The sequence below is a fragment of the Cimex lectularius genome, unplaced genomic scaffold (genome assembly GCF_000648675.2).
Source record: "Cimex lectularius strain Harlan isolate CLEC.00 unplaced genomic scaffold, Clec_2.1 scaffold263, whole genome shotgun sequence".
NCBI classification, from domain to species: domain Eukaryota; kingdom Metazoa; phylum Arthropoda; class Insecta; order Hemiptera; family Cimicidae; genus Cimex; species Cimex lectularius.
The window spans coordinates 171,187-197,702 of NW_019392788.1; the positions used below are offsets into that span (position 1 = coordinate 171,187).

At 36.9% G+C, this 26,516-nt stretch overlaps 1 protein-coding gene across 6 annotated transcripts in view; it reads left to right on the top strand.

Annotated features, from left to right (window-relative positions):
- LOC106667006 (protein phosphatase PHLPP-like protein) overlaps positions 1-26,516 on the top strand; it is a 227,194-nt gene that overhangs the window by 140,068 nt on the left and 60,610 nt on the right. For 5 of the 6 annotated variants that reach the window (XM_014394591.2, XM_014394593.2, XM_014394592.2 and 2 more), the window contains exon 6: positions 3,125-3,393. In XM_014394591.2, coding sequence (XP_014250077.1) covers positions 3,125-3,393 — 269 coding nt within the window. Of the gene's footprint in view, positions 1-1,150; positions 1,226-3,124; positions 3,394-26,516 lie in introns of those variants that run through there. The other variant, XM_024227864.1, reaches the window with a different exon arrangement.

The following is a 26,516-nucleotide window of genomic DNA, read 5'->3' on the forward strand; positions in this document are numbered from 1 at the left end:
CAAATTGACCTTCTCAATGAGTGTGAACGAGTTTCGTCATCGAGCAACTTATCCTACAAGTGACTCAAACCTTTACTTAATACAAAAAATATTTGTATTGGCAAATAACATATACATTTAATTAAAAAAATACAGTTTTCATCAATTCTAATGGCATCAATCCATCTGCAAACAAAATTTAGGATATCGTTTAAAAACAAAAATTTCACTTTTAAACTCCGTTAAGAAATAATTTAACACGTGTAATTGCAATTATATTGCAAAATTTTATAGTGCTTATACTAATAAAAATGTTGTTTAATTTTCTAAGTTCAGTAGTTTTAGGGTTTTTTCTGTTCAATCGTTCGTAATGGGTTTTTTACTAATTAACATTATTTGATTATTTTAAAATATAATATAGACTTAGAAATACTTGATTTGCAAAAGGGTGAAGTTTTATAAAAGAACAATCGTCTGCTATAATTTTATATCATCAGGATTATGTTCACTGGATATAGTAGTTAAAAAATAACATTTATTGCATCAGGCGTTGTAATTAAACATGGCAGCCCGTGATGAATCTTCACAGCTTGCAATTCTGCAATGTAACCATTGCAGGTATTTGCTCGGCTGGGTTTTTTGCCGGCTTAAGGGATTACGGCTTTACGCCCACAGCCGGGTTGTTAGCCAAATCTGTTTGCCCACTCCNCACAAAAACCGTACTATTTTTTGCTCCAAACGAAGAGTAGAATCGATTTCCTGAGTTTCAATTCACATCTCTTCATTCTAATCGTTCAATACAGCTAATCATTCTGCAATTAATTATTACTTAGTTACACATCTAATTAGCGATATAGAAAATAGTCTTCTCAGGACACGACCATTCTGACAGTGGATTCGTCCTCGGAGCCAATAATAACAATAGAAATAACCAGATTTTTTCTTCTTAAAGAAATAGTCTTCTGCCGACATACAGTGACTCACATATTTGTTCACATCAGTGAACAATTTTCTATTATCTCTAGTTTGCAAATTCCGTATTTTTTAATCCAGACAACAGCAATAGGATTGAGTTCGTTGAACTGTTGGTAAACAAACATTCACCCTAATAATCTTTATTTATGTTTATACCTTTGAATTGAGCCAGTTTATTACGAGTCTTCGTGTGAACAGTTTTGTGACTCGGGTTACTTCATTGCAAGTTTCGCAAAAACCATCCAATAATTCGTCTCAAATTTGTTATCAGGTATCATCAATTTAGTTATTTTGCTTACATATTGAAAATTAATTAAGGTTTTTAGTTGAGATGAAAAAAAGTTAATGGCCGGGATTCGAACCCACGATCTTCGGCTAGATTCGCCGCTTCTCTACCACCTGAGCTATCGTGATATTGAAAATATTTCCTTTCCTCAATGGTTATGATCTATTCCGTTTAATTACAGTATGAACCCATTTTCAACATTTCTGAAAGATCAATAATAAAATTTCTACAAGAAGGACTTCCTTATCGTGAAATTTCAAAAAAATATAAATTGTTGTTATTGTGGTAATAACAAAACCTAAAAGATCTTCCGGAATTTACGATAGTTGTTTTAAAAAGAAGAGGAGTGGTCATAAAACAAAATTTTCCGAGGCCAAAAGGCGTTGTATCTACGCTTCAATCAGGACAGGTTGACAATGCTGTCCAAATTCAGCGTAGGCCGCGTGATAATGATAATATGGATGTCAGTGTTGAAACAAACGGAGATGTTTACGTGAGGCCGGATTAAGAGCGACGGAAAGTGAAGAAACCATTGCTGATCAAACAGTGGCTTGCTGATCGTGGTTTTAATGTCATGGAATGGCCCCCACAGTCACCTAACGTTAATCCAATTGAGCACTTGTGGAGAAAACTAAAAAATCTTTAGCCGATGCTGCAGGAGACGCTTCAAACTTCGATCAACTTTGGGAAAAAACACAAGTTGAATGGGACCTAATTGATCCAGAACAGTACAAAAATCTCGGGAGAAGTATGCCCAGAAGGACTGATGCAGTTTTAAAGCCAAAGGAGGACATATGAAATATTAAAGGACTTTCTATGACACAATCAATTATCGTTCTCACACGGTAATTTCTTTTATATTCTATTAATAATCATGATAAAGGAACAATTTAATTTTTTGTGTGTTTTTAGTGTTAAGATAAATAAAATTATTAAAAAAACTACGTTTATTTGATGTCCTACAATTGTTTTGTAATGTAAATAATGATAACCGAATTTGCATTCAGCTGTGAACGAATCTGTGAGTCACTGTAGATATAAAGTTGTAGATATAAATAAATTAAGTCAAAAAAATTATTTCTTACCTTTTTTAAATTTATTCTGTTCTTAACATACTAAGAGGCTATAAAAACAGAGAATATTATTTTAGTCTATATACTAACACACATAATCATTACCATGAATCTAAAGTTACAGCAGGTTTTTTTTTATAATCAGTTTTCCCCTCAAACGCAGTAACAGGCTAAACAAGACAAAATGATTACATTGTTAAGGCTGTAGAAGGTTATAAAGCCCAGAGGCTTTCGCTTTTCTAACACAAATGAAAAAAGGAGTCAGGTTTCAATCTGTTTATATGTAAATATTTAGTCAAATATACTAGTTTTTGATTATAAATCCCAGGCCCTGAAGATGTTCTCAGTAAAGATCGAAACGTTGCTAGTTTTTCTTCTTCTTCTTCTTTATACTAACATAAAAACCTGTGTGTATCTGCTTGAGATTAGCTTAAGACAACCTATTAACCATTAAAACTGTAATAAACGTGTAAAATAGTATGCCAGTTTTGTTTTGTGTGTCAAAGCTCTTTTGGCATTAGTTAGACTCACTAGAAATGACAATTTACTGTTTTAAGTAATTGGGTTCCAATGAGATCAACCAATTTTCCACTGTTTTCTCCGAAACCAATTAGCAGAGAAAACAAACGACAAAAAACGTTAATATAACAATACACGGTATAAAATATAGCCATAATATATTGAAAAGAATAATGAAACCATATTTCACTTTACATCTTTATCCGGCATCAACTTGAGCTTAGACAATTTATCAGCTTTAAAGTACAATGCTTCGTTTGTAAATTGTTCAAAGTCGCTTGTTTGCTTCCAGGAGAGCGGACGGAGGGAAGGTGATTTGTCATCGAAGGGGTTGGAGGCGGTGCCGCGGGGCCTCGGCAGGCTGAATTCGCTCGATCTATCCGCCAACAGGATAACGTCATGGGACGCCCTGGAGGACTTGGAAGGGCTCCAAAGCATCACCCTCGCTTCAAACCACCTGACGGCCGTACCTCAACAGCTCTGGAGCCTCCAGGAGACCCTGGTCACTCTCGACCTGAGCCACAACTCCCTCAGAGAAATTCCTCGGGTCGACATGCCAAAGTAAGCACGAAAATTGATCATAATTTAAGAACAGTGAAGAGTTTACAATAATTCCAACAATTGATATAAAACTAATATTCCGTTTTTATATTGATAATTCAATCTCTTTCTCGCCCTCTTTCTTTCTTTCTCTCTCTCCGTTTACCTCTCTCCTTTTTTCCTCTCACGCGCTCACTCACTCACTCTCACTCTTACTCCAATTTCGTTCTCTTACCGTGAGGTTTATGGGTAACATCGAGGAAAAACTATTCTCAAGTCTAAGCCTGGTCATTCAATATATTGTTCTTTCTAATTTTTGTTTCTCTCTCTCTTGAGATGTAAACTGGCACACCCTATTGATGTAAGCCCCGGTGATAACGCTTTTTCTAATCTGAGCCAGGCTATTTCACCAATGGCGAAATTACCCGGGATGAAGCCATTTGAAGAAGCATCCCCTTTTCACAAGGGGCGTCATTTAGTTTACCGTCGGGGTTAGAATTAGAGGCTTTCCCTTTAAAAGAGATCCGCCGGACTGGAGAATCAATGGAAGGCACAAAGCGATGCCTGCCACGCCGCAGCCCGTCCGGCTGTCGTTCTGCAAACATTAACTGCTCAAAGCAGAACGGTTTTTAGCCCTTTCTGCCCTCGCAGGGCTGAAAGGGATGAACATGTTTCAAAACGGAACAACCTGTCTCTGTGATCTTACGACCTTACATTCAACTGTCCAGCTGTTATAAATTAGATGATAAATTTAAATATACACCCGCAACATTCCCTGTGGATCATATCCACCGTGTTTTATCAGGTTTCAGTCATCTGACTATTTTTATGAGGTCACGTTCAGTTACAGTAGATGTACTTCAGAATTACCAAATATTTTTACCAAACATTCAGGTGTTTTCGACTCTTTTTATTATTTGAAGATTAACTAATTTCGATTGAATTGACTGTATTATCAACCCGTTTCTACCTGTTACTCATATCCGTTGATCACGTGTCATCATCCGTGATACCAATCATGGCCAATTAAGAAATGGACCACCTGTTGCCTTAAGACTCGATTGATTGGTGAAGTTTACAAACTATTTACATTATTTGTAATTGGGTGATGATTTTGGTATGTCAGTCGCACTTCGTTATTTTAACATCTTCAGTTTTCGGTCTCGCTTTTAATTTACAATCAGTGATATTATAAAACATGCCATATTTTAAGGAAAAAATTGATATATGAATTTCTAATAGTAAATAATACGAATCTACGAAAACAGTACAAGTAGTACATAAAGTAAATAGTAATAGCACTGAAGAGTGCGAGAAGCCAGAGTATCTGTCAAACTAGTAAAGTCAAGACAGGCAGACCAGAATTATCGGTTTTCCACCAAATTACAAGTTCATCGCCTCGAAGATCAGATTGAGAAATCTCGCTTTTTTTTTAAATCTAATCATAAAATTATTGCTTATGAATTTGGAGGAGAGAATTGTTAAATGTTCGTGTTAGTCCTTGATTAGTTATAATAGAACATTCATAGTTTTATTTACTGTCGTGTAATCTATTTGATTCTCGGCGACAAATGAAATGGCCAGGGAGAGCTTTCGAAAAATGGCAAAAAGGAAAGAAAATTCGAGCAGTGGTAGAGCAGCGGCGCATTTAGCCGAAGGTCGTGGGTTCGAATCCCGATCGTGACACTGACTTTTTTTATCTCAACCAATATCTTTCATAAAGATTACTTCCATTAAATATTTAAAATTGAAATGCTAGTTGAGATTGTATTTGACGAACCTTGATAAATTTATTTAAAATCACTTGTTTTTTGTGGTCCGCTTGACCAATTAATATCTTTCAATTAATTCAGGGTTTTTTTAGTGGAGATAAAAAAATAGAAAAATGGCAAAAAGGAGGAATAAATTCAAAAGGTGGGGTGGAGATGGGAAGTTGGTGTCCGAGCGGATCGAAGTCACGATGGGTCAAGTGGTAGAGTAGCGGCACATTACGCATTTAGCCGAAGGTCGTGGGTTCGAATCCCGCTCGTGACACTGACTTTTTTATCTTAACCAATACCTTTCTTAAATGTGAATTAATTGAAAAATTTGTGGTGATTAGTGACCGTTTATCGATGATTATCCAGAAATCGTGAGATGCGGTCTGGTGTGATGTAGGTTTCAGAAAAACATTTTCTTCTTTCTGTGTAATTTTCAACAAGACACGCAAGAATGGCACAATTACACAGAAAACAAATACTTTGAGTGAATATTAAAAAAAAATATTTATTTGCATTGTATAAATTCACTTTTTCCACATCCTACATGTTTTTTGATAAATTTAAATAATGTTTGTAAATCCCAGGCCCTGAAGAGATCTCATTAAAGACCGAAATACGGCACGATAAAGACAATGTTTTTCTGAAACCTACATCACACCAGCCCGCATCTCACGATTTCTGAATATTAATTGAGAAATGTTAAATTCAAACCTAAAAAATATAAACAAATTTAAAAAAATATTTTTCTAAAACTGAACAAATTGAACATTTTTTATTTTTTATTTTTTTTATTATTATTTTTTTTTTATTGGCCTTATGATCTTGCATATTAGCCATGGTACGAATTCTTGTGTGTTCAAATTGGGGGTTATCGGGAAAAAAGGGCCAGAGGCGACGGTGGGAATCGAACCCACGACCGCGGCGTGAGAGATTGAACATTTAAAACTCTTTCAAAACAAATTATGGGTGTAATCAATCAAGTTCCTACAGTTCTCCTACAACATTATATTCATATTTTACAGTTCGCCAGTTTTTGTTCTTCAAAAGTGTGCTTTGATTGGAATTTATTGATTGGAAAAATAATTTACCCTGGGGTGATAATTACAAAGCTCATTTAGGGATTTTTTTTGTATTCTTTAGAGAACGGATATTCTTTAGAATTAAAGTTACTCAAGCCGACTTCACGGGGATCGAAATGATGGTAATGAAGAGTGATACCTCGTCATTAGCGAAGGCACAATTGTTAATCCCAGCTTCCGAGATAATGTCCTGGAAAATTGTTTAAAATATGAGTAAGACAATTTGTAAGTTTTCTCTCCGGCTTTTCGAATTTTTCTTTCTTGTTTAAAGGGATTCCATTAAGCGAACGTCTAAACTTTTCCCCTTTAATAATTCAACAACTTGAAATTGACTTTTTAAGAGGAATACAGAGAGAGGGTGCATGTTGACGTGTATGTTCTTAAAACTCTTCATCAACCTTCTGTAAGTGAATATTTTGTATCTTAACACGGAAAGAGAGATGAAGTGAGAGAGGGAGAGAGAAAAAGAGAGCGGGAAAAGAAAGAAAAAACTGAGTGAGAGTGTTAGAAAAGGTATGTGAGAGAGCGAGAAAGAAACTGACTGAAGGAGGAAGGGAGAGATGAAGGTTAGATTGATTGATTGATTGATTGTTAGGTAGATAGATAGATAGGTAGATAGGTAGGTAGGTAGATAGATAGATAGATAGGTAGACTGATAGGTATATAGATACGTAGGTATGTAGATAGATAGATAAGTAAGTAGGTAGGTAGATAGATAGATAGATAGGTAGGTAGGTAGGTAGGTAGATAGATAGGTAGGTAGGTAGGTAGGTAGGTAGATAGGTAGATAGATAGATAGAGAGAGAGATAGAGAGAGAGAGAGAGAGAGAGAGAGAGAGAGAGAGAGAGAGAGAGAGAGAGTATTAGTCTGAAAATCAGTGGTTTACAAATTTTTTCTTCGAAAATTTTTAAAGAATTTTTTAACCATTTGTGTACTGTAAACGAACATAACTACAAAAAATCAAGGTACATTACCGATAACTCTAGCTAATAATTACCATTGGTACCATGATTGGAAATGGAAAGATTAATAGATAAGCTGCAATATATTATTTTATCGCCGATCCTCATAATTTTTTAATTATCCTTACATTGATTCCGTTTATTAATGAAGATGTTTGATTAACTTGATAGCTTGGTTTAATTTACTACCTCCTATCAAAAATACTAAAATTGGCATTAATTGAAATTATAATATGTTCGATAGTAAAAAATCACATATTAAACAACTAAATTTGGCTTGTTCTTGGGTAAATTGTCAATAAGTTATCATTAATTATTTTAGCTATATTAATAACCACATTAAATAGGACAAATAATAAACATAAATTACAATATAAAATCATTAATAAACATTAATAGAATAACACGTAATTAATGAAAAGCGATCTTAAATCAACTTGGATTAATTATCCGTTGTGTAAGAACCTTGTGGTGTTGCTAACGACTGCATGGAACAAATAAGCCCTTATGGTTGGCCTAGTTACTGGCCACAGCCGACGTTAGTAAGGCCCATTGTCACTTAATCTTCCACACGGCTTGAAAACAAAAGGGAAAGAAGGCAAAAGTCAATTACAAAGAGTATAAAAGCTTTAAAGGATAGAATACGGAATACGCTCGAAGATCTATTATAGAGTGCCCACTCAACACGACAGACATGAATGACACATCTACACGGAAAACAAACACTTTGAGCCCTGAAGATGATCTCCATAAAGATCGAAACGTTGGCACGTCAAAGAAAATATTTTTCTAAAACGTACGTCACACCAGACCGCATTTCACGATCTACGAATAATCGTTAACTAACGGTCACTAAACACCACATTTCGTTACTAAAGTTGATGGTGGTTGTTAGTCCGCGAGTGGGTAAATACATTTTGAATCAGCACTGGGGTCCGCCTATCCTCGCGAGTTTCGATTCCACTCACACGCTTTTATGCATTGCACTACCTGTTTCTGAGCCAGCTTTACACTGAAAATAGCCCAAAGCCAGTATGAATCGCATCGGAATCAACGACTATAGACATTGCTTTCCCGTATACCCGGTCGTCCTTAAAAGGACAATAAGGATCTTTAACTTCCGCACCTAGACTTCCGGCCTTATCAGACGTTTTGATTCTCAAGATGAGAGCTGACGGATCTCCGCAAACGACAGAGGTGATGCCGCAGCATTGGTGCAGAGGCAGCTCAGCCCGGAGGGGCCAAGACAGCCTCGTTCCCCGCTTGCCCATTCCGAGTGTTCGGGTCCGCATTAAGCATCGGACCGTATGCCGCGCGCAAATGGCTACCTAAGCCGAAATGCATCAGCCTTGTCTCCCGCGCACCCCCTAGATAGAGAAGGCCACTCTATCTCCCAGAGTATTGGGCTTCCCGAGTGTAGAAATTTCTGGATCCGCTCCGGCCGCGTTTTCGGTTAAAGTGGAATTGCTTACCACGCCCTAGAGGAGACTGCCTACGGTAAAAGCAGCCAATCGAGCACATTACCTACACCTGCGTACAAAACACATTCGAATAGGAGCAGCCGATTTACTACCCATTTCCATCCGCCACTACTCACGCATTCGAGGGACTTTCCCCTCATAATCATAGCATCCTCAACGCTAATACACTTCCGTCCAATCCGCCGTATCCCGTGAGCCCGGGTGAATAACGATGGTCATACGCAAGTTTCGTGCAAAGGTCTCAGAAAGAAGACAGCCTCTTCTCCAGGTACCCGCCAGGGGTGTCACCACGGGCAACGACGAGTCCTTTCCCAGTGAAACAGGGGCTGAACCTTGGAACATTTCTGTTACCCCGTAGTACAGATGGTTATGCACCCTCCCACGTCTATGCAGACAGGATCTGGTACCCTAACCCATGTGTGCCTCTGATAAAGACCCCCCCCCCGCCCGATGAAGACCCGAAGCCGACACAAGTACAGCTTGTGCTTTAGAGAGCTTGCCACTCCCTCAAGGCTACACCATTATTTTGAGCCCAATGACTACAGACAGACCCACTAGTGATCCGATCAAACAGTTCACAATTTGCTCATCCTGGTCCACCGCTTCTCCTCTTTTATTAACATATCGCCCTTTGGTAGGGAATTATAATGGATAAATCTAAACCTCACGTTTTCATCATGTAAAGCTGTATGTTTGTATTATTAAAAATATATCGGTGTACTTGGTGCTCTTGGTGTTTTGATTAATTCTGGCTCTGCTGCAGTTTCGGAGTGATGCATCGTGAAGTATTATCTTCGGTTCTTTTCTTTACATAATTTGTCGAATTCCTATAACATCTTCTGTGCTATAATTACATTTGACCTGTTTTATTGACGCTGTATTGGCTCGATAAAATAAGTTTTATCTAGTTTTTTGTTGAGTTCATAAACCTAATCACACATTCCGTTTTAGGGTTCTTATACTCTTGAATTCAGAGTTTTTCGTGCTTTTTTGAGTGCATTTAATCTTTTATTCCAGAAAGTTTTTCGTACTTGACGGATGGACTGAATTCTCTAAAAGGAACCAAGGACTGGGAGATTATCGTTTCAAAGGATGATGGGCTCTTATCGTTTTGACATCTTAAAATGCATAAATAACCTCATGTACTTTCAAGTAATAGCGATGACAGAATAATTCAGTTGAGATTATTTCAAAAAGAAAGAAAATCGTGCTCGATGTAAAAGGTCTAAACGTTTGCTCTCAAAACCTCTACAATTTACATCTACGATCTTGAGAACAAATGTATCAGATAGATTTCTGTGTCAAGGAAATCTGTGTACTATCTGACAGCCTTTAAACAGAAATTTTAACAAAACCGTCTGACATATGTGAATAGTCAATTACAGTTCATGGTCCGATTGACTAATTAACATTTTTCAATCAATTGATATTTATGAAAGGTATTGGTTGAAATAAAAAAGCCAGTGTCACGAGCGGGACTCGAACCCAGGATCCTCGGCTAGATACGCCGCTGCTCTACCACTTGAGCTATCGTGACTTCGATCCGCTCGGACACCAACTGCCCATCTCATCCTCGAAGTCACGATAGCTCAAGTAGTAAAGTAGCGGCGTGTTTAGCCGAAGGTCGTGGGTTCGAGTCCCGCTCGTGACACTGACTTTTTTATCTCAACCAATACCTTTCATAAATATTAATTAATTGAAATATGTGAATCATTTAACGCTCTTTCTAAGACCAGACATTTTCTGAGGAAGCCTGGGTTGGATAAAAATTCCTTTCATTTTTGGAAAATTAATTGTGAAAAGGGACAAGCCAAGAAGCCTATTCTCCAAAACAAAAAAAAGGCTATTTTGCCTCTTAAGAAGAATTGAAAAATCGAGTGGAATTCTTAATTTATTGCCAATTAAATATCTCAAAAAAACTAATTTAAAGTTTTATAGCTTCCACTTAAAAACATTACTTAATCACTTATTAGCAGGTTTAAAGCTACTACATCATTCTAAAGTCCTTGCCGACCGTTATTTTTAGGTAACATAGGGTTCTTCCCATTCACCCATCCATCCTGTCGGCGAAGAACTTAATATTTATCAATTAATTAAGGTTTTTAGTTGAGATAAAAAAGTCAGTGTCACGAGCGGGATTCGAACCCACGACCTTCGGCTTGATACGCCGCTACTCTCCCACTTCAGCTATCGTAATTTCGATCCACTCGGGCACCAACTTCTCAACTGCACCCCACCTTTTGAATTTTCCCTCCTTTTTGCCATTTTTCAAATGGCCGCTCGTGGCGCTGACTTTTTTATCTCAACTAAAAACCTTAATTAATTTAATGATATTAATTGGTCAAGTAGACCACGAAAAATAGTGAATTTAATCAATTTTAATGTTAATTAGTTAATCATTTTTACCAGACAGCATCTCACGTTTTCTGAATAATTATCGATTAACGGTCACTAATCAACTCACAGTAATTATATTTATAAAAAGATTATAAAAAGATAGTTCCTACTCACAGTAAGTTGTTTTCAAACAATCCGGATTTCGAGCTTTTAGCTCATCATCAGGTTGAAGGTGTTCTACAACCTGATGATGAGCTAAAAGCTCGAAATCCGGATCGTTGAAAAAAAACTTACTTTGAGTACAATGAAGTTTTCCTTAAGAATTCAAATAACTCGTTAATTTTAATTTATTGTGTAATTGATGGTTGTTTTTTACGGCTAGTTATAAAAATATCAACATTGATTAAATTTTGCTATTTTATTTATTTAAATTAAATTAAATTTTGTATTTTCTCCCGTTGTTTCACCAGTATAAATCACAGTTGATAACTGAAAACCCCTTCTGTTTGACAAGAATTACTTTACTTCCTGTACAATAATAATCACAAACAATTTAAATTTTTTGCTTCTAAGTTCTACTAAATTTTATCTATTATTATAAATCGTTTGAAAAAATTGAAACCCTCTAAAATAAATGGTAAGACCAAAGATTTTGTCTTAGGTAGTAAGTGTATATTTTAAATTTGGTAGACGCGTAGTTACCCCATATTTGCATCAAAAAAGGAATTTTAATAAAAAAATCGCGTCGGTAAAATAAAATAGACCAATACGATAAATGAGCCCGATTGCAAAATCGGACCGGTTCGATGTGCCCTTTTTTATCCCGATAAGTTATCAGGGCGGCGATCAGCCGTGGAGGATATAGCCGGAGATACGTACAGCACAATAATAAGCCGTGTTATCTAGATGTGTAATAACGCGTTTCAATTGAACGGTTGGAAGGGATGTTGTGCTATGCCGAGTGGATGAAGGCCGGGCCACTCCAACCGTGGAGCCCCCTCGAGGAGTCAGTAACTCCCTGACCACTAAGCCAGTCAGTGCCTTACGACTCGCCGACCGGCCCTGAGGATTACTGGGTACACTTCAAGATTTAAAGCCGCCTCTTTGGATTTCAACAGTGAGCTTTTATACTCTAACATTTATTTTAATCAAAATCAGATTTTGAGTCTTACGAAAAACTTAGCGCAAGAGTTCAGACTTTCTTCACTAATCGATGAACAATAGATAGGTTTTAGAAAAATATTTTCTTTATCGTGCCAACGTTTCGATCTTTATTGAGATCATCTTCAGGATCTGGGATTTATAAACATTGTTTAAATTTTACAATTATATGTAGGATGTGAAAAAGAAGAAAAAAATAGTGTGGTGGTTAGTGACCGTTAATTGAAGATTATTCAGAAATCGAGATGCGGTCTGGTGTGATGTAGGTTTCAGAAAAACATTTCTTTATCGTGCCAACGTTTCGATCTTTATTGAGATCATCTTCAGGGCTCAAAGTGTTTGTCTTCTGTGTAATTGTGCCATTCTTGCGTGTTGTATTGAGAGTGCACTCTAATCTCTTAATAAACACAGCATCAATTACAGAACAGAGATTTGTAAATCCCAGGCCCTGAAGATGATCTCAATAAAGATCGAAACGTTGGCACGATAAAGAAAATGTTTTTCTGAAACCTACGTCCGCATCTCACGATTTCTGAATAAACATCAATTAACGGTCACTAATCACCACACTATTTTTTTTTTCTTCTTTTTCACATCCTAGGATGTGAAAAAGAAAAGAGAGAGAGAAAAAAACTATTTTTTGTCTTCTTTTTCACATCCTACATATAATTGTCAAATTTAAACAATGTTTATAAATCCCAGATGAAGATGATCTCAATAAAGCTCGGAACGTGGCACGATAAAGAAAATGTTTTTCTAAAACCTATGTCACACCAGACCGCATCTCACGATCTTCAAATAATCATTAACTAATGATCACTAAACACCACACATGATATTGTGTAATAAAGATATTTTTATTATTCAGATATGTTCATAAGGTCTTTATGATGAAGTAGACACTTTTTTGCTATAAATCGCCGAAACCTTGCTGAACCCAAAAAATTCTACATTAAGACAAAAACGTTTTGAAGGCACCTCACAAAATTTCTAATGCGATTACCGTCAGTTCGGTAAAAACTCCAACTTTAGAGATATTTTTATATTTCTCCACCTGCAATAATCGATTTTGTATTAAGTTAGTAGACAATGGGATTGGTAACATTTTAAATTTTATATTTCATATAATTTTAATACCTGTACTGACTTTTTTCTTAAAGCATAAAATAACTTAACAGTGAGATTTCTTCTTATGATCTGTGGGGGTGAACATGTTGTTTGGTCGTTTCTGATCTTTGTGGTCTGTTAATCCTTGCATTATCTGTTACAATATAATCTATCGAACTATAAATCAATGATGTTTGCTTATCACTTACAAATAAAAAGTACGCAAACCAGTTTTTAACTTGTTCAATTTGTGCTTTGGTTACAGGTCGTGTGTATTCCATTCATCTTCATTTTAAATAAAACTATTACAATTGATTATTCTAAATATTTGCGAACCGCTTTATTGTCTCTCGTTCCATGTCGGTTCGTTCTTTTTCTACTTATAAGGTTTATAAGGTCTGGTCACGCAATCAAATGCTTAGAATTTATAAGTTTAATCACCATTATTATTTGGACCGCCTGACATCACTCACTGCGATGATTTCTACGTTTTTATTTATTTCATATTAAAATAAATTAATGAAGAGTTAAATGAAATAGGACCTTATCAATTTGGAAGATTCTGATCATCATTTTAAATTTGTAAGCTGCTAAATCACAAATTACATCACTATAGTGAACAAATAATCATCAACATTAAACCCGTTTATACCGACTTTTTTTTTTTTTTTTTTGCTAAATAAATAGTGGCTCAAAAATTAAGGATAACAGTTAGGTATGTCGATCAACCTCTGCTGGGTCCCAGGACACATGGGAGTGCGAGAAAGCGGACACCGTTGCAAGGCAAGGAGCTGCTACACCGCTGACAGGACCTGAACTCTTCTGTGGCATAGGAACCCACACTATTAATGAATATCTCAGACAGAAGGACAAAATGAAAAAGAAGGACCAATGGAACTCACTCATTGGATACACGCAATCCAAGAATCTCTTTAAAAAATTTCGGAAAAAACGAAATTACAGAATGTGTCAAGGGAAGCAGGAAAAACGGCGAATCCTAATAGAATTCTTAACAGGACCCAGCAAGCTAAATGGACATTTAAACAAGATTGGAATAATTTAAGACAACACATGCAGATTCTGCAAAGAGCCAGAGGAGACCAACACATCTACTAACAAACTGCGGAGCTACACTTGCCGGCAGGAGGAAGTGTTTTGGGATGTGTAATGTGATCATAGAAAATGTCAACCACCGGGCCAATTAATCAAGTTCCTTGATGAAATAGGACTCATCGATGTGCTTTAGGCAGGGAACGGGAGATAAAATAGCTCTTAAAGGGCGCAGTATATTACACCCCGAATATTACATCTACATATACATCTAGGTATATCGATGATGTCATATTGTAAGTTATTAACTTTGTGAAAGAGGCAATTGGACATTCAACCAGAAGGGTTGAATCATCAACCCAATCTGCTTAGCCTACGGTCGATACCTCGAGGAAGTTCACCTACCCGTTATGTGGCTGGGTCGCCAGATGCCCAGGAGGTCGTCGCTTCTCTACCAGTGGGAACTTACGACAGCTAGGTTATTTCAGCCCCAACTTTTAATCTAGCCCAAAACTAATTAACATTTATAATACAGTTTATACCCATATCGCACTCATTCTGGTTGGACGGTGGGAACTATACCTCCGTCGACCTATACACAATAGTAATAACCTAATCCAAATTATAGTCGATTTCATAAATATTCCGCCATCAACACTAAACACACACTGCTGGAGAGACGATGGTAACTCTATATTTTCACCATCAGCCTCTCACCACTCATTTTAATAAATACACTCAAACAAAACACGTAACACAAAACACACGCCTTCTAGCCTGCCGCCTAGCTGAACAACGGAACCAAAAACTCGCTAGTGTGGTGAAAACCGAGAACCATTCTTAAATTCGGCGGCATACCTACACGCTTTATTATGTATAGCACATCGAACAACCTTTTTCTACATAATGTAGGTACTTAATCGAATAAGGACGATTCCTCGTTTCCTGCTCAGAAAATCTACAATTGTTTTACCATCACTTATTATAAGATAGACAGAATAATTCAATTAATTGGACGATTCAAAATTTATAGAACTGCTGTAATAACATGTTTCAATTGCAATATTTTATTAATTAAAGGCTCGGAAGGTAGGAAGTTAACTGTTTTTCCTATAAACAGAAAAACTCAAGTTTACTTAATCAAGAAAGTCAATTTTCATGTTTATCCGTCCTGTTGTAACAATGGAATATTTATGGAGGACAACGCTCTACTCTGATGGAAATTTGTCGTCTTTTCGAGGGTGAAGATATATTTTTAAGGCTTAAAACAAAATGTCGAAACTCTAGAGAACGAAAGAACGGTAACGTTGTTCAAAATTAAAACGCAGAGGGGAGGATTGGAAGTTTAAAACCCATGTTAATGTTAAAGAGAAAAAGGGCAAAACAGCTATTCGCATAATTTTCCCTTTGCTCTGTCGCCAGTCCAGTCTGTCCCGGCCAATGGACCTTGTTTAGGTCACAACCCCAGGCTGCAGGTGGTGCAGACTAAATTTCTGAGGCTTGCGACCGATATATACGCATTACAGAACGGCACAACGCGACAAACATGTAAATTGAGCTGGAATACATCGTAGATGTAACCTTTAATTTTTTAAACCTATACGATACGAGGATGGGGCCAGTCCAATGTCCTGACAGATCGTTATTTATAGTTTCGACAACAGGTACTTGCACAGGAGAATAAAGAATGATCTTTATAACTTGGCCGTGATAGCTGGGGTTATTAATCTGATATCTAATAAAAAAAAACGTGATTGCTAAATGCTGATTTATACAAATCTGTACATACATGTACGTATGAACGTGTACGGAGTTGAGTCGATCACCTATCGCAGTTCATCGGCAATTCAAGGTTTTGAATTTACAATGATTTACCCACTGTATCCGAGAATCACCCACCCCCCGGTGTTGGCAGTCCAGGGTCAGATCTCGGTCTCATCCGTCCAGCCACCGAAGTCGGAATTCGGGTACTATCAGAAGCTAAGTTATTTCAGCACGTACCGCAATCAGTGACTATCCGTTCACACTCTCACTCACTGAGTGACGATGATGGAGTCCTCGGTACTCCTCTGTGAAACTTTACACCCATTAAATAACTATCCTAATTAGATTCACTAATTTCGTGGTCCGCTTGGCCAATTAATATATTATAATTAATTAAGGTTTTTAGTTTAGATAAAAAAGTCAATGGCACGAGCGGGATTCGAACCCACGATCTTCGGCTTGATACACCGCTGCTCTACCACTTGAGCTGTCGTGACCTCGATCCACTCGGACAGTAACTTCCCATCTCAACCGCACCTTTTGAATTTTCCCTCCTTTTTGCCATTTTTCAATCGAATTTCGTTCGAATCCCGCTCGTGCCATTGACTTCTTTATCTCAACTAAAAACCTTAATTAATTGTAGTATATTAATTGGTCAAGCGGACCACGAAATTAGTGAATTTAATGATTAAAAATGAAGTATACTTCACTAAAGCTCTCCGTGGCCATTTCAGTTGTCGTCGAGAATCCAACCCGATTACACAACATTTGAAAAAGGAGGGAAAATTCAAAAGGTGCGGTTGAGATGGGAAGTTGGTGTCCTAGTGGATCGAGGTCACGATAGCTCAAGTGGTAGAGCAGCGGCGTATCAAGCCGAAGATCGTGGGTTCGAATTCCGCTCGTGCCATTGACTTTTTTATCTCAACTAAAAACCTTAATTAATTATAATATCCTAATTAGGATCGACGCCGCCATCGACCCCCTCGACACAAAACTATCATTTCTGTATCTAATAAAAAAATCGTATTTTTTACAAGAATCTAAATAGAGGACACAGATACTCGCTGCCCTTATCAGAAAAATAATGGATGTAATAATCTAATAATAATTCAGTTATTCCATAGACGACCCCTAGTCCATTGTTATCATAAATCTATAATATTTCGTGGTCTATTGACCAAATTACTTCTTTCAATTAATTAATCTTTTTATGTAAGGTTTTGGTTGAAATGAAAAACCTAATGCCACGAGCGGGATTCGAATTTGAAAAATGGCCAAAAGGAGGGAAAATTCGGAAGGTTTTAGGTTGAGATGGGGAGTTGGTGTCCGAGGGGATCGAAGTCATGATAGCTCAAGTGGTAGAGCAGCGGCGTATTTAGCCGAAGGTCGTGGGTTCGAATCCCGCTCTTTGCACTAGCTTTTTCATTTCAACCAAAACTTTACATAAAGAGATTAGTTATTATTAATGTTTATCTCCTTTTTCGTATTAATAATTTATTTAGTTGTAACTTAGGAGGTAAGTGTCGCGAAAAGAAAAAAAAAGCAGAAACTCCACTAAAACACTGTATTTAACGTATATATTTTTACATTCAAATTTCTGTTTTGTTCCGGAAGTTCGAACGAGATATTACGTGCAGCCTCGGCGGATCTCATGTGAAGTTGACAGGTGATAAAACAATCCTGGCCAGGATGGTCCTTTGTCCGGTTGGAGAGCACAGCCGGTAAAAAATCACAATAAATGAAAATATTTTAAATTAAACTCGTTCCCTTGTAACTGCCGGATGAACTCACAGCACAAATGTCCTTATGTTGTAAAAGCGTACTACAATTATACACAATGAGCATCTACTAATAGCTTGTCATTCCGACTGAAAAATGCAGTGCTTTTCAGTCCCGCACAATTTTTGACGGTTAGAGAGCGTTGTTTCGGGGTTCGAATCTCAACGGCCCTGAATTTACAAACAGTTTTTTTTTTTCAACACAAGAATCCAGATTTTTGGGACCGCGGTAGCCGAGTGGTTAGCATGAGAGACTCTCTCGCCGAGGTCGTGGGTTCGATTCCCACCGTCGCCTCTGGCCCTTTTTTCCCGATAACCCCCAATTTGAACACTCAAGAATTCATACTATGGCTAATATGCAAGATCATAAGGCCAATTAAAAAAAAAAAAAAGGTTTTTGGAAAGACCTTTGTTTTTACGAACCCTCGTAAAACAATAAATAAATATACAAATTTCAATTAACGAGATGACAATTTTTCTGACCGAGAAATGCAATTTATTAAAGTATTTTTAATAAAACTACTTACGGACAACTTTTTTGTACATAATGAAACTACTTTATTGCAATTATAAGTTTTTATAAGTTCTTCAAATATTTTTTGAAAATTGAGAATCAATTGTTTTGGTATATCTTGCCATCTTGAAGTCTGGCTTCATAGGTGCAATGATGGTAGTTCCTGTGAATGCACAATTTGTGATACAGGTATTTCGTGGCCTTTCTGTGTACCCTTGTAAGACCCATCTAAAGATCTCGGCGAGCAAACAACACTGGCATAATCTAGGTGACTGCGCACCAGAGATTAATAGAGTAATTTTATTGCAAAAAGGTTCTTAAAGTCAGCAGTTTGCCTGAGAACGAATCCTAAATTTTTAAACGATTTATTTCTAATGACTTCGATATGGGCCCGAAAATATTAATAAGTGGATTCATCTTTTTCCATTTAGTGTTAAAAATGCCTTATCCTGAAGGTTTTTGTATTTTTTAATAATACAAAATTGGCTTATTTTATGAAGCTTGTTATTAAATAGGCAATTACTTTTAACACAAAATATACAATTCGTACTTAACAAATAAAGAGGTTAGTTTCAAAAGATATTAATATTAATTTAATCCAAGAAAAGTCTAATGAAAAACCCTTATATTTTATTTTTACATATTAAAGTACTTAATGAAAAATGAACGCTTTTCTAACAACAACAATTTATTATGTGTTGAAAACGTTGATGGAAAAAGTTTTTCTAATGTGTTTTCAAAGCTGGATGAGATGCTAATTTATGACGCTTTTTCAACAGTGTCCGGGCGTAAAATGATAAACAGGACTTCGGTACGGCCAGTAATCCCTCAAGGCAGTATTTTTGAATGGGAGAAAAGTCAAAAAACAAGGTCGAGTTTAGTTTTAGTTTTACATACTTTGGTTTTTTAACGATGAGAATGATACTAGAAGGGGGAATTTGGTATTTGCTGCAATGCAAATTTTATGGCTAATTGTACTTTTCTTAGTTCCTTAGTTCAATTGACTCGATCTTTCTTTGAATAAATAGTAAGTTGGTTCTGCCTCTATTGAGCTGTTCCATGGCATTCGAATTTGATTTGTCTGATAATTTTTTCCACCTCATTGATTACGTACAGATGGAGTTATCATTTAATCTACCCGCTGTGTAGGTGTGTAGCTGCCATGATAGGTTTACATCTCCATCAACCGCGAGTTTTACGTGGTAGCCAGTTTTGGTGCGGATCCTTTAACCGTGAGTTTAGAGTGTACTGTGTCTGGCACAACTAGAATTCGACCACATCTTTAGTTTTTACCGACCAATTCTACAATCGAGGAGACTTTTTATTCCAAGCATAGGCTGTATGTATGGTCTTGCAGATCCTTCTCTGGCCAGTTTGTTTGCTTGTTCATTGTCAAAAATTCCTTTGAGCCCTTGCACCCAACATATTGTCAGGTTAGCTCAATTTTGGGTGCATTTTAGTTGTAATCTTTTTACATGCTAATGCTTTTAGTGCAGTTTGGGTTTTTGGAAGTTTGCATTACGCATAGTGTGATAAATTTATAGACAAACAAGTAACAAGAAATTGATTACGATTATTATTTCAAACAGTACAGAATTACAATTAATTAAGGTTTTTAGTTGAGATAAAAAAGTCAATGGCACGAGCGGGATTCGAACCCACGATCTGCGGCTTGATACGCCGCTGCTCTACCACTTGAGCTATCGTGACCTCGATCCACTCGGACACCAACTTCCCTCCTTTTTGCCATTTTTCAAATGTCGTGTAATATTGATTAATATTAATTGGTCAAGCGGACCACGAAATTAGTGAATTTAATGATTAAAATGAAGTATACTTCACTAAAGCTCTCCGTCGCCATTTCATTTGTCGTCGAGAATCCAACCCGATTACACGACATTTGAAAAATGGCAAAAAGGAGGGAAAATTCAAAAGGTGCGGTTGAAATGGGAAGTTGGTGTCCGAGTGGATCGAGGTCACGATAGCTCAAGTGGTAGAGCAGCGGCGTATCAAGCCGAAGATCGTGGGTTCGAATCCCGCTCGTGCCATTGACTTTTTTATCTCAACTAAAAACCTTAATTAATTGTAATATATTAATTGGTCAAGCGGACCACGAAATTAGTAAACAGTACGGAATCCTTAGCCAAAGTTTTAAGCAAGAGACAGTTTAAAAATATAAACCTTGGAAATGTTATTGATGACAATGGGAATATTATGGATGATTTAAATTTAAAAAAGTTTTGTTTTTAAAGACTTATTTAAAATATTCCTAAGATTATCTATACCTATATACATAATTATTTTGTCATTTATATACACTTACGTTGCACATAAACATCACTCACGGAAATATAAAGTTGAATTAATTTTTTATAGCCATTCTGAACTAATTTAAAAAAACGAAAGCGTACTATAAAAAACATTATAATTCTTGAGTTGTAACTGGATTTACAGACGGCGAAACAGTAGTGCCCCGTCGTCCTCAAAACGATAATTACGGGGTGGAAGGTCGTTCCTCCTGGAAGTTTCAGTCACACCGGGAAGCTCGAATTAGTTTTAGGACAGTTCCGAGCCGTGCTTTACAAGAAGGACTCCCGAACTCTCACGAAGTCCATTAGAAAAGGGATTGAATGCCGCCACAAGGGTACGATAACATCCTGGATTCGGGAACTAAAGGGCCCCTAATCGTTCGCTATGTCGAACTCCACTAGTCCACCAAGTGCAAATAACATAAGCGAACAGACTGCCAATATCGTGTGAAACATGTAAATCTTGTATCAAATTTAGTAGAAAACTTAGTGATGGATGTAATATTACGTCAAACCTGTATGAGAAGAAACATAAACGAACGCGCGTATGAGAGATATAGATATAAACAGAGTACCTGCAAAGAAACTGATTTGAATTTGTTCCGACTTGTTTGTTGTTTGTTAAGCGGGGAACCCACTGCAACGCTATGCGATGCTACCCGACGCCTTTTCTCGTTTTGGTAGGATGTGCACATCTGTGCGACGTCAAGCGCACGCTACGTACACACAGCATATATCACAAATCAGTGTTACAATCGCAACGCCTCTTTTGTTCTCAACGCATTATTTTGAGCAAAACCGTGTAATAAATTGTTAGTTAAATTTTATGAGCACAACCATTTCATAAATTGATTGTTAAAATTAATTGTTTTAAATAAATTTCAATTAATTAAGGGAAGATTTTAGTGGAGATAAAAAAGTTAGTGTCACGTGCGGGATTCGAACCCACGACCTTCGGCTAAATACGCCGCTACTCTCCCATTTGAGCTATCGTGACTTTCATCTACTCGGACACCAACTGCCCATCTCAACCCCAGCTTTTGAATTTTCCCTCCTTTTTGTTATTTTTAAATTTTTTTATCTACACTAAAAAAAACTTTAATTAATTGAAAGATATTAATTGGCACATTAATTAACCACGAAAAACTAGTGGCTTTAAATAAAGTTATTCAGGTGTTTTTATAAATTTTCTTCCTATCCACTATAATTAAATAATTTTTATAAAAACTCATCAAATTTTGATTTCGTTTAATTTGGTTTTCATTACAAAAGTTTAATTAATATAACGACAAAATTACACATACTAAGTTTGAAATAAACTACAAAAAATATGAGTGTCCTTTTCTGACGTTACTAGACCAAAATGGTGTAATTTTATGAGCAAAACCATGAAATAAATTGTTAGTTAAATTCATTATATCCAAAAACGGTATTCCGGTGTTTTAATCAAGTTTCTACCAAACCATTAAAATTGTTTTTTTAATAAAAACTAATGAATTTTTGATCTCGGTTATTTTGATTTATATTAAAATAAGTATGGCTACGGATGGTCGCGCCATATGCAGAGAAAGGTTGCTCGATGTGTCCCACATAATAGAGGCGTGTCATGCCTTGGCTCCATACAGAGAGCGTGTAGGCATACCGCCGGACATAAGAAGAGAGTGTCAGAGTCCCCTGTTCCGCTTTTTAGGGGAAATTGGTTTTTTTTATTGTATATAATATGTCTTATGTGTTGTGTCTATATGTTTTGTCTGAGTGCATGTATTTATTAGCGTGAATGGCGATGGGTGAGGATGAAATATAAAGTCATCATCGCCCCTCGAACGTTGAGAGCGTATGAGTGTGTGTTCGGGGTCGATGGCGGAATATTTATAAAAGTACTTTATCGACCCCCAATCTAGAGTAGTTTGAGTATAGGTCGGTGGAGGATATCAAGCACTCCACTGACCAGATAGAATGAGTGTACTGTACGGATGTATTTATGTGTATGAATGTAGTGTTTGAAAGGGTAAACAGAATATAGACATAGTTGGGGACTGAAATGACCTAGATGTCGGAAGCCCCAAGTGTTGTGCCTTCGACTGTACTCGATGCTACCCGACTAAAATCTGGAAGTGGGGAACGCGTAGCGTAGAGTAGGGTAGCGTTGCATAGCATCGGGCAGATGTGCAATAATACCTTGTGGAAAAATGGACTTTGCATTTGCGTCGGGTAACATCGGTTAAATGTGTTCACGGCTTTAGAGATGTAGATGTACCTACAACGAAGCAGATTAGAATTTGTTCAGACTTATATGAGCTTGAATGTTTTCCTAAATCGGCCAAAATCATAGAAAAGAAATATACGATAAAAACAAGCGGACAAGTGTGGCCAACCTGATTTTCTCACTGAATGGTTGCCACATATTATATATATTGTATATACAATTATAAATTAGGAACAGCGATCAGAAAAGTACAAAAATATGAAAAACTACAGAAAAATCGGCTTGAATGCGTAGGACATAGCAAGGATTGACAATGCCACATAAGGGAATCAGTCTCAACAGATTCAAAAAGAAAACGAGGAGCATTTGGATGGTTGGAAAAGATGGAGGATGCGAAAAGAAATGGATATCAATGGTGGACTCCTGTGAGAGATAGAAAACGATAAGGAGTTGAGAAGAGGCAAAGGGAAAGTTAATTTTTTCATGTCCGATCGCACACAACAGATCAAGCCCAAGTATATAGATAACACACCATGGGCCTCCCCGTATGAACTTGTTGGAAATTTGTAAATATCTGCTTTTCTTTATGATAAAAAAAAAATATTTTTTGTTGGATCCTCTAAGATAAGCATACCAAATATGATCGGGTAACGGTCAAATTACATTTTTTATTGTTACGACATTTTTGACTTAAGTGTGTGTAATAAGATGAACACTAGAGGTTTGACATAAACATTAGCTGGTGGCGGCTAAATGCTAAATTAGATAAGAAAACCAAGGATTATCAAAATTCACAAAAACCAAATATAAACGTATTTATTTAAGCTGTATGAGCACTGCAGCTGTACAGCTTATTGTACTTTATCCCTGACTAAATTTTTGGGGGGCTCGCAACACAAGTGTGAATTTGAGCCCGCGGTGTGCCGGTGTTCTTCCATCGAAGAAACTCATGTTTGAAGTGAGTTGGGACCAAATTCAGGGTCACTGAGATCTAATCCCGCCCCTTCAATTGATGAGTGCCATGTCAATTTCTTTCAATCGCAGCCACCGATAGAGGCTACGGTGGGGATCGAACCCACGAGGGCGGGATCTACTAGCCGAGAATCTGACGCCTTAACCACTCGGCTACCGCGGCCCCCTTTGAATGTTTTTACTATACTGTCCGAAAAAATAGGTAGATCACACCGATCACAACAACTTGGAACATCTTTTGCTATTACTGCGGCCCTCGGCGTGATTGATGATCAAACGCGACGCTGCGCCAAAACACCGGTGGTGCGAGAAGGTCATTCAGTAAAACTGAAACTTCCCGGATGAGAAACCGAGGATAATTCGAATCTTTGAGACCCGGTCCGCTTCATTTCTTCCCTTCTTTGAATTGAGAAATTAATGACAAACTATCGTCAGTAAAAAAAGTATTAAAATGAACCTCCAAGACTAATATTGTTTGAAATTTCCGGCAGATGTTAATGTCAATTATTCTATAGATTTGTCCAAATAAAGAGCACAAAGGTACTTCCATCCAAGTGGAGTAACCTCTAAAGGATCGTTTTAATCTTCTAAAGCCTAATCACATAATAGCTCTTTCACTGCTTGACAACTCGAGAAGTAAGTTTAAACTAACAAGAAATGTAACACTGAAATAAAATTAAAAAGTAGTTTTTGAACTGACAGATTTCCTATATGACAGAAATAAATTAGATTTCAAGTAGACCTTGATCTTTCAAAAATCTATTTATGCCGTTAATTAATTTACAAAAATCCTAATCCTGTACAAATTTGTCTCAGCCAGGACAATCTGGAAAGAATTATCCTGTTGTTTTTTTGAACAGGAAAGCTTTCCCCCCGCTCGGGTGTCATGGTCGAGGGGTCAAACCGCAATACTTTGCGGCCTCAATTGACTGCAAAATTTCAATGACTAAACCGGAAATCGAACCATTTACCGCACCGCGTACGTGCAGGCCATTCGCTCTCGATAACGATCTCAGCCAAATAAAGTATGCGACGAAATCATTTGCTCTGTTTCAGGAGCACGTAAAACTGATTTTTAACTCGAATGATCAATAATAGTATTAAAGCAAGATAGTCAATATTTATTACTTGTATGACTGTTCATTACCATTACATTTTTTAAAGATGCTTGGCCGAAATATTTACACAGTTTTACTTTAAGAAACGAGCTTTTGTTTAGTGACGAGTCTAGATTCAATTATAGGACTTAGTCTCAAGGATGAGTTAAAATCCTGAACTTTCAGATTTGTAAAAGTCACTTAATCTTTACGAGGGGAGGCTATGGACACGGGATCGCCGCTTTTAATAAAACATTTTTTTGGTGATACTATTTCCAAAATTATTGGACAAATGTCTGTGCATTCTTATCGATGAGAGCTCGAGGGATCAAAAAAAGTAAGCAATTTAAATTATTTCCTTAAATATTGTTTTATACCTTTCTTGGGCATTTATTTTATTTTATTATTTCATATGCAAATAATATATAGTACCGCATTAAAGGAGATTGTATTATATTTGAAATTTTTTTTTATTACAATCTGTAATTATTATTTACAATATGTAATTTGCGGATACATGAACATGATACATTAGTTTACATTGAGGGGAGCAAATAATCAATGTTATCCTCCCTCTTCACTTTGTTTATGTTGTTTTACTGTTTACTCAGAAAGGAGGTCGCGGGGCCATTTCTTCTTGAGACGCCGTAAGCCAGGAACACACTTACCCGATGCTACCCGACGCTAATCAAAAGTCCAATTTTACTTAAGATTGTATTACCCCCGTGCACATCTGCCCGATGCTATGCAACGCTACCGTACCCTAAGCCCTGCGATCCCCACTGTCCAGATTTTCGTCGGGTCGCATCGAGTACAGTCGAAGACAAAAGAACCGAACACTCATATTTTTATTCAAACTACATGTATTATTGTCGTTATATTAATTACAACTACAAATAGTTATTCCGATATCGTGAGATGCAGTCGGGTGTGATGTAGGTTTCAGAAAAACACTTTCTTTATCAACGTTTCGATCTTTTATTGAGATCATCTTCAGGGCTCAAAGTGTTTGTCTTCTGTGTAATTGTGCCATCCTTGCGTGTCGTGTTGAGAGTGCCCACTAGCGGCCACCGACGCCCCTACGAATTTTTATTGCAATGAAAATTAAGTATTACATTTCTTTTTATACGGGTAAAAAATATACATTTGAACTGGAATACCCGGGGGCAAATTTTTTCTCCAATGCCCGGTTTTTACCACCTTTGGAGAAGTGTCTGTATTTTCGTTCAGAATGTGTCAACAACGTTTAATTTTATATCATTATAAGTGAGAACAGCAGGTTGATATCATTAAAAACGTTTTAACCACTGTCTCTGGGTGTTAGAAGCTTGCCAAGCTAGCAAATCCCGGATTTTTAATTAATAATAGAGTAAAAAATGTATTGTAAAGTGCTTCTGACCCAACGTTAGTTGTACGTCAAATTCTCCTGTATGACTTTATTTACTTTACTTTACATATTTACTTATTAGTGTTCAGCAGTCTTTCTAGATCTCTCTCCTTTTCAAATTCAAAATTCCCCCACACCTGCTATTTCATCCTGAGGTTTTCCTCTCGGATCGCTGGTTC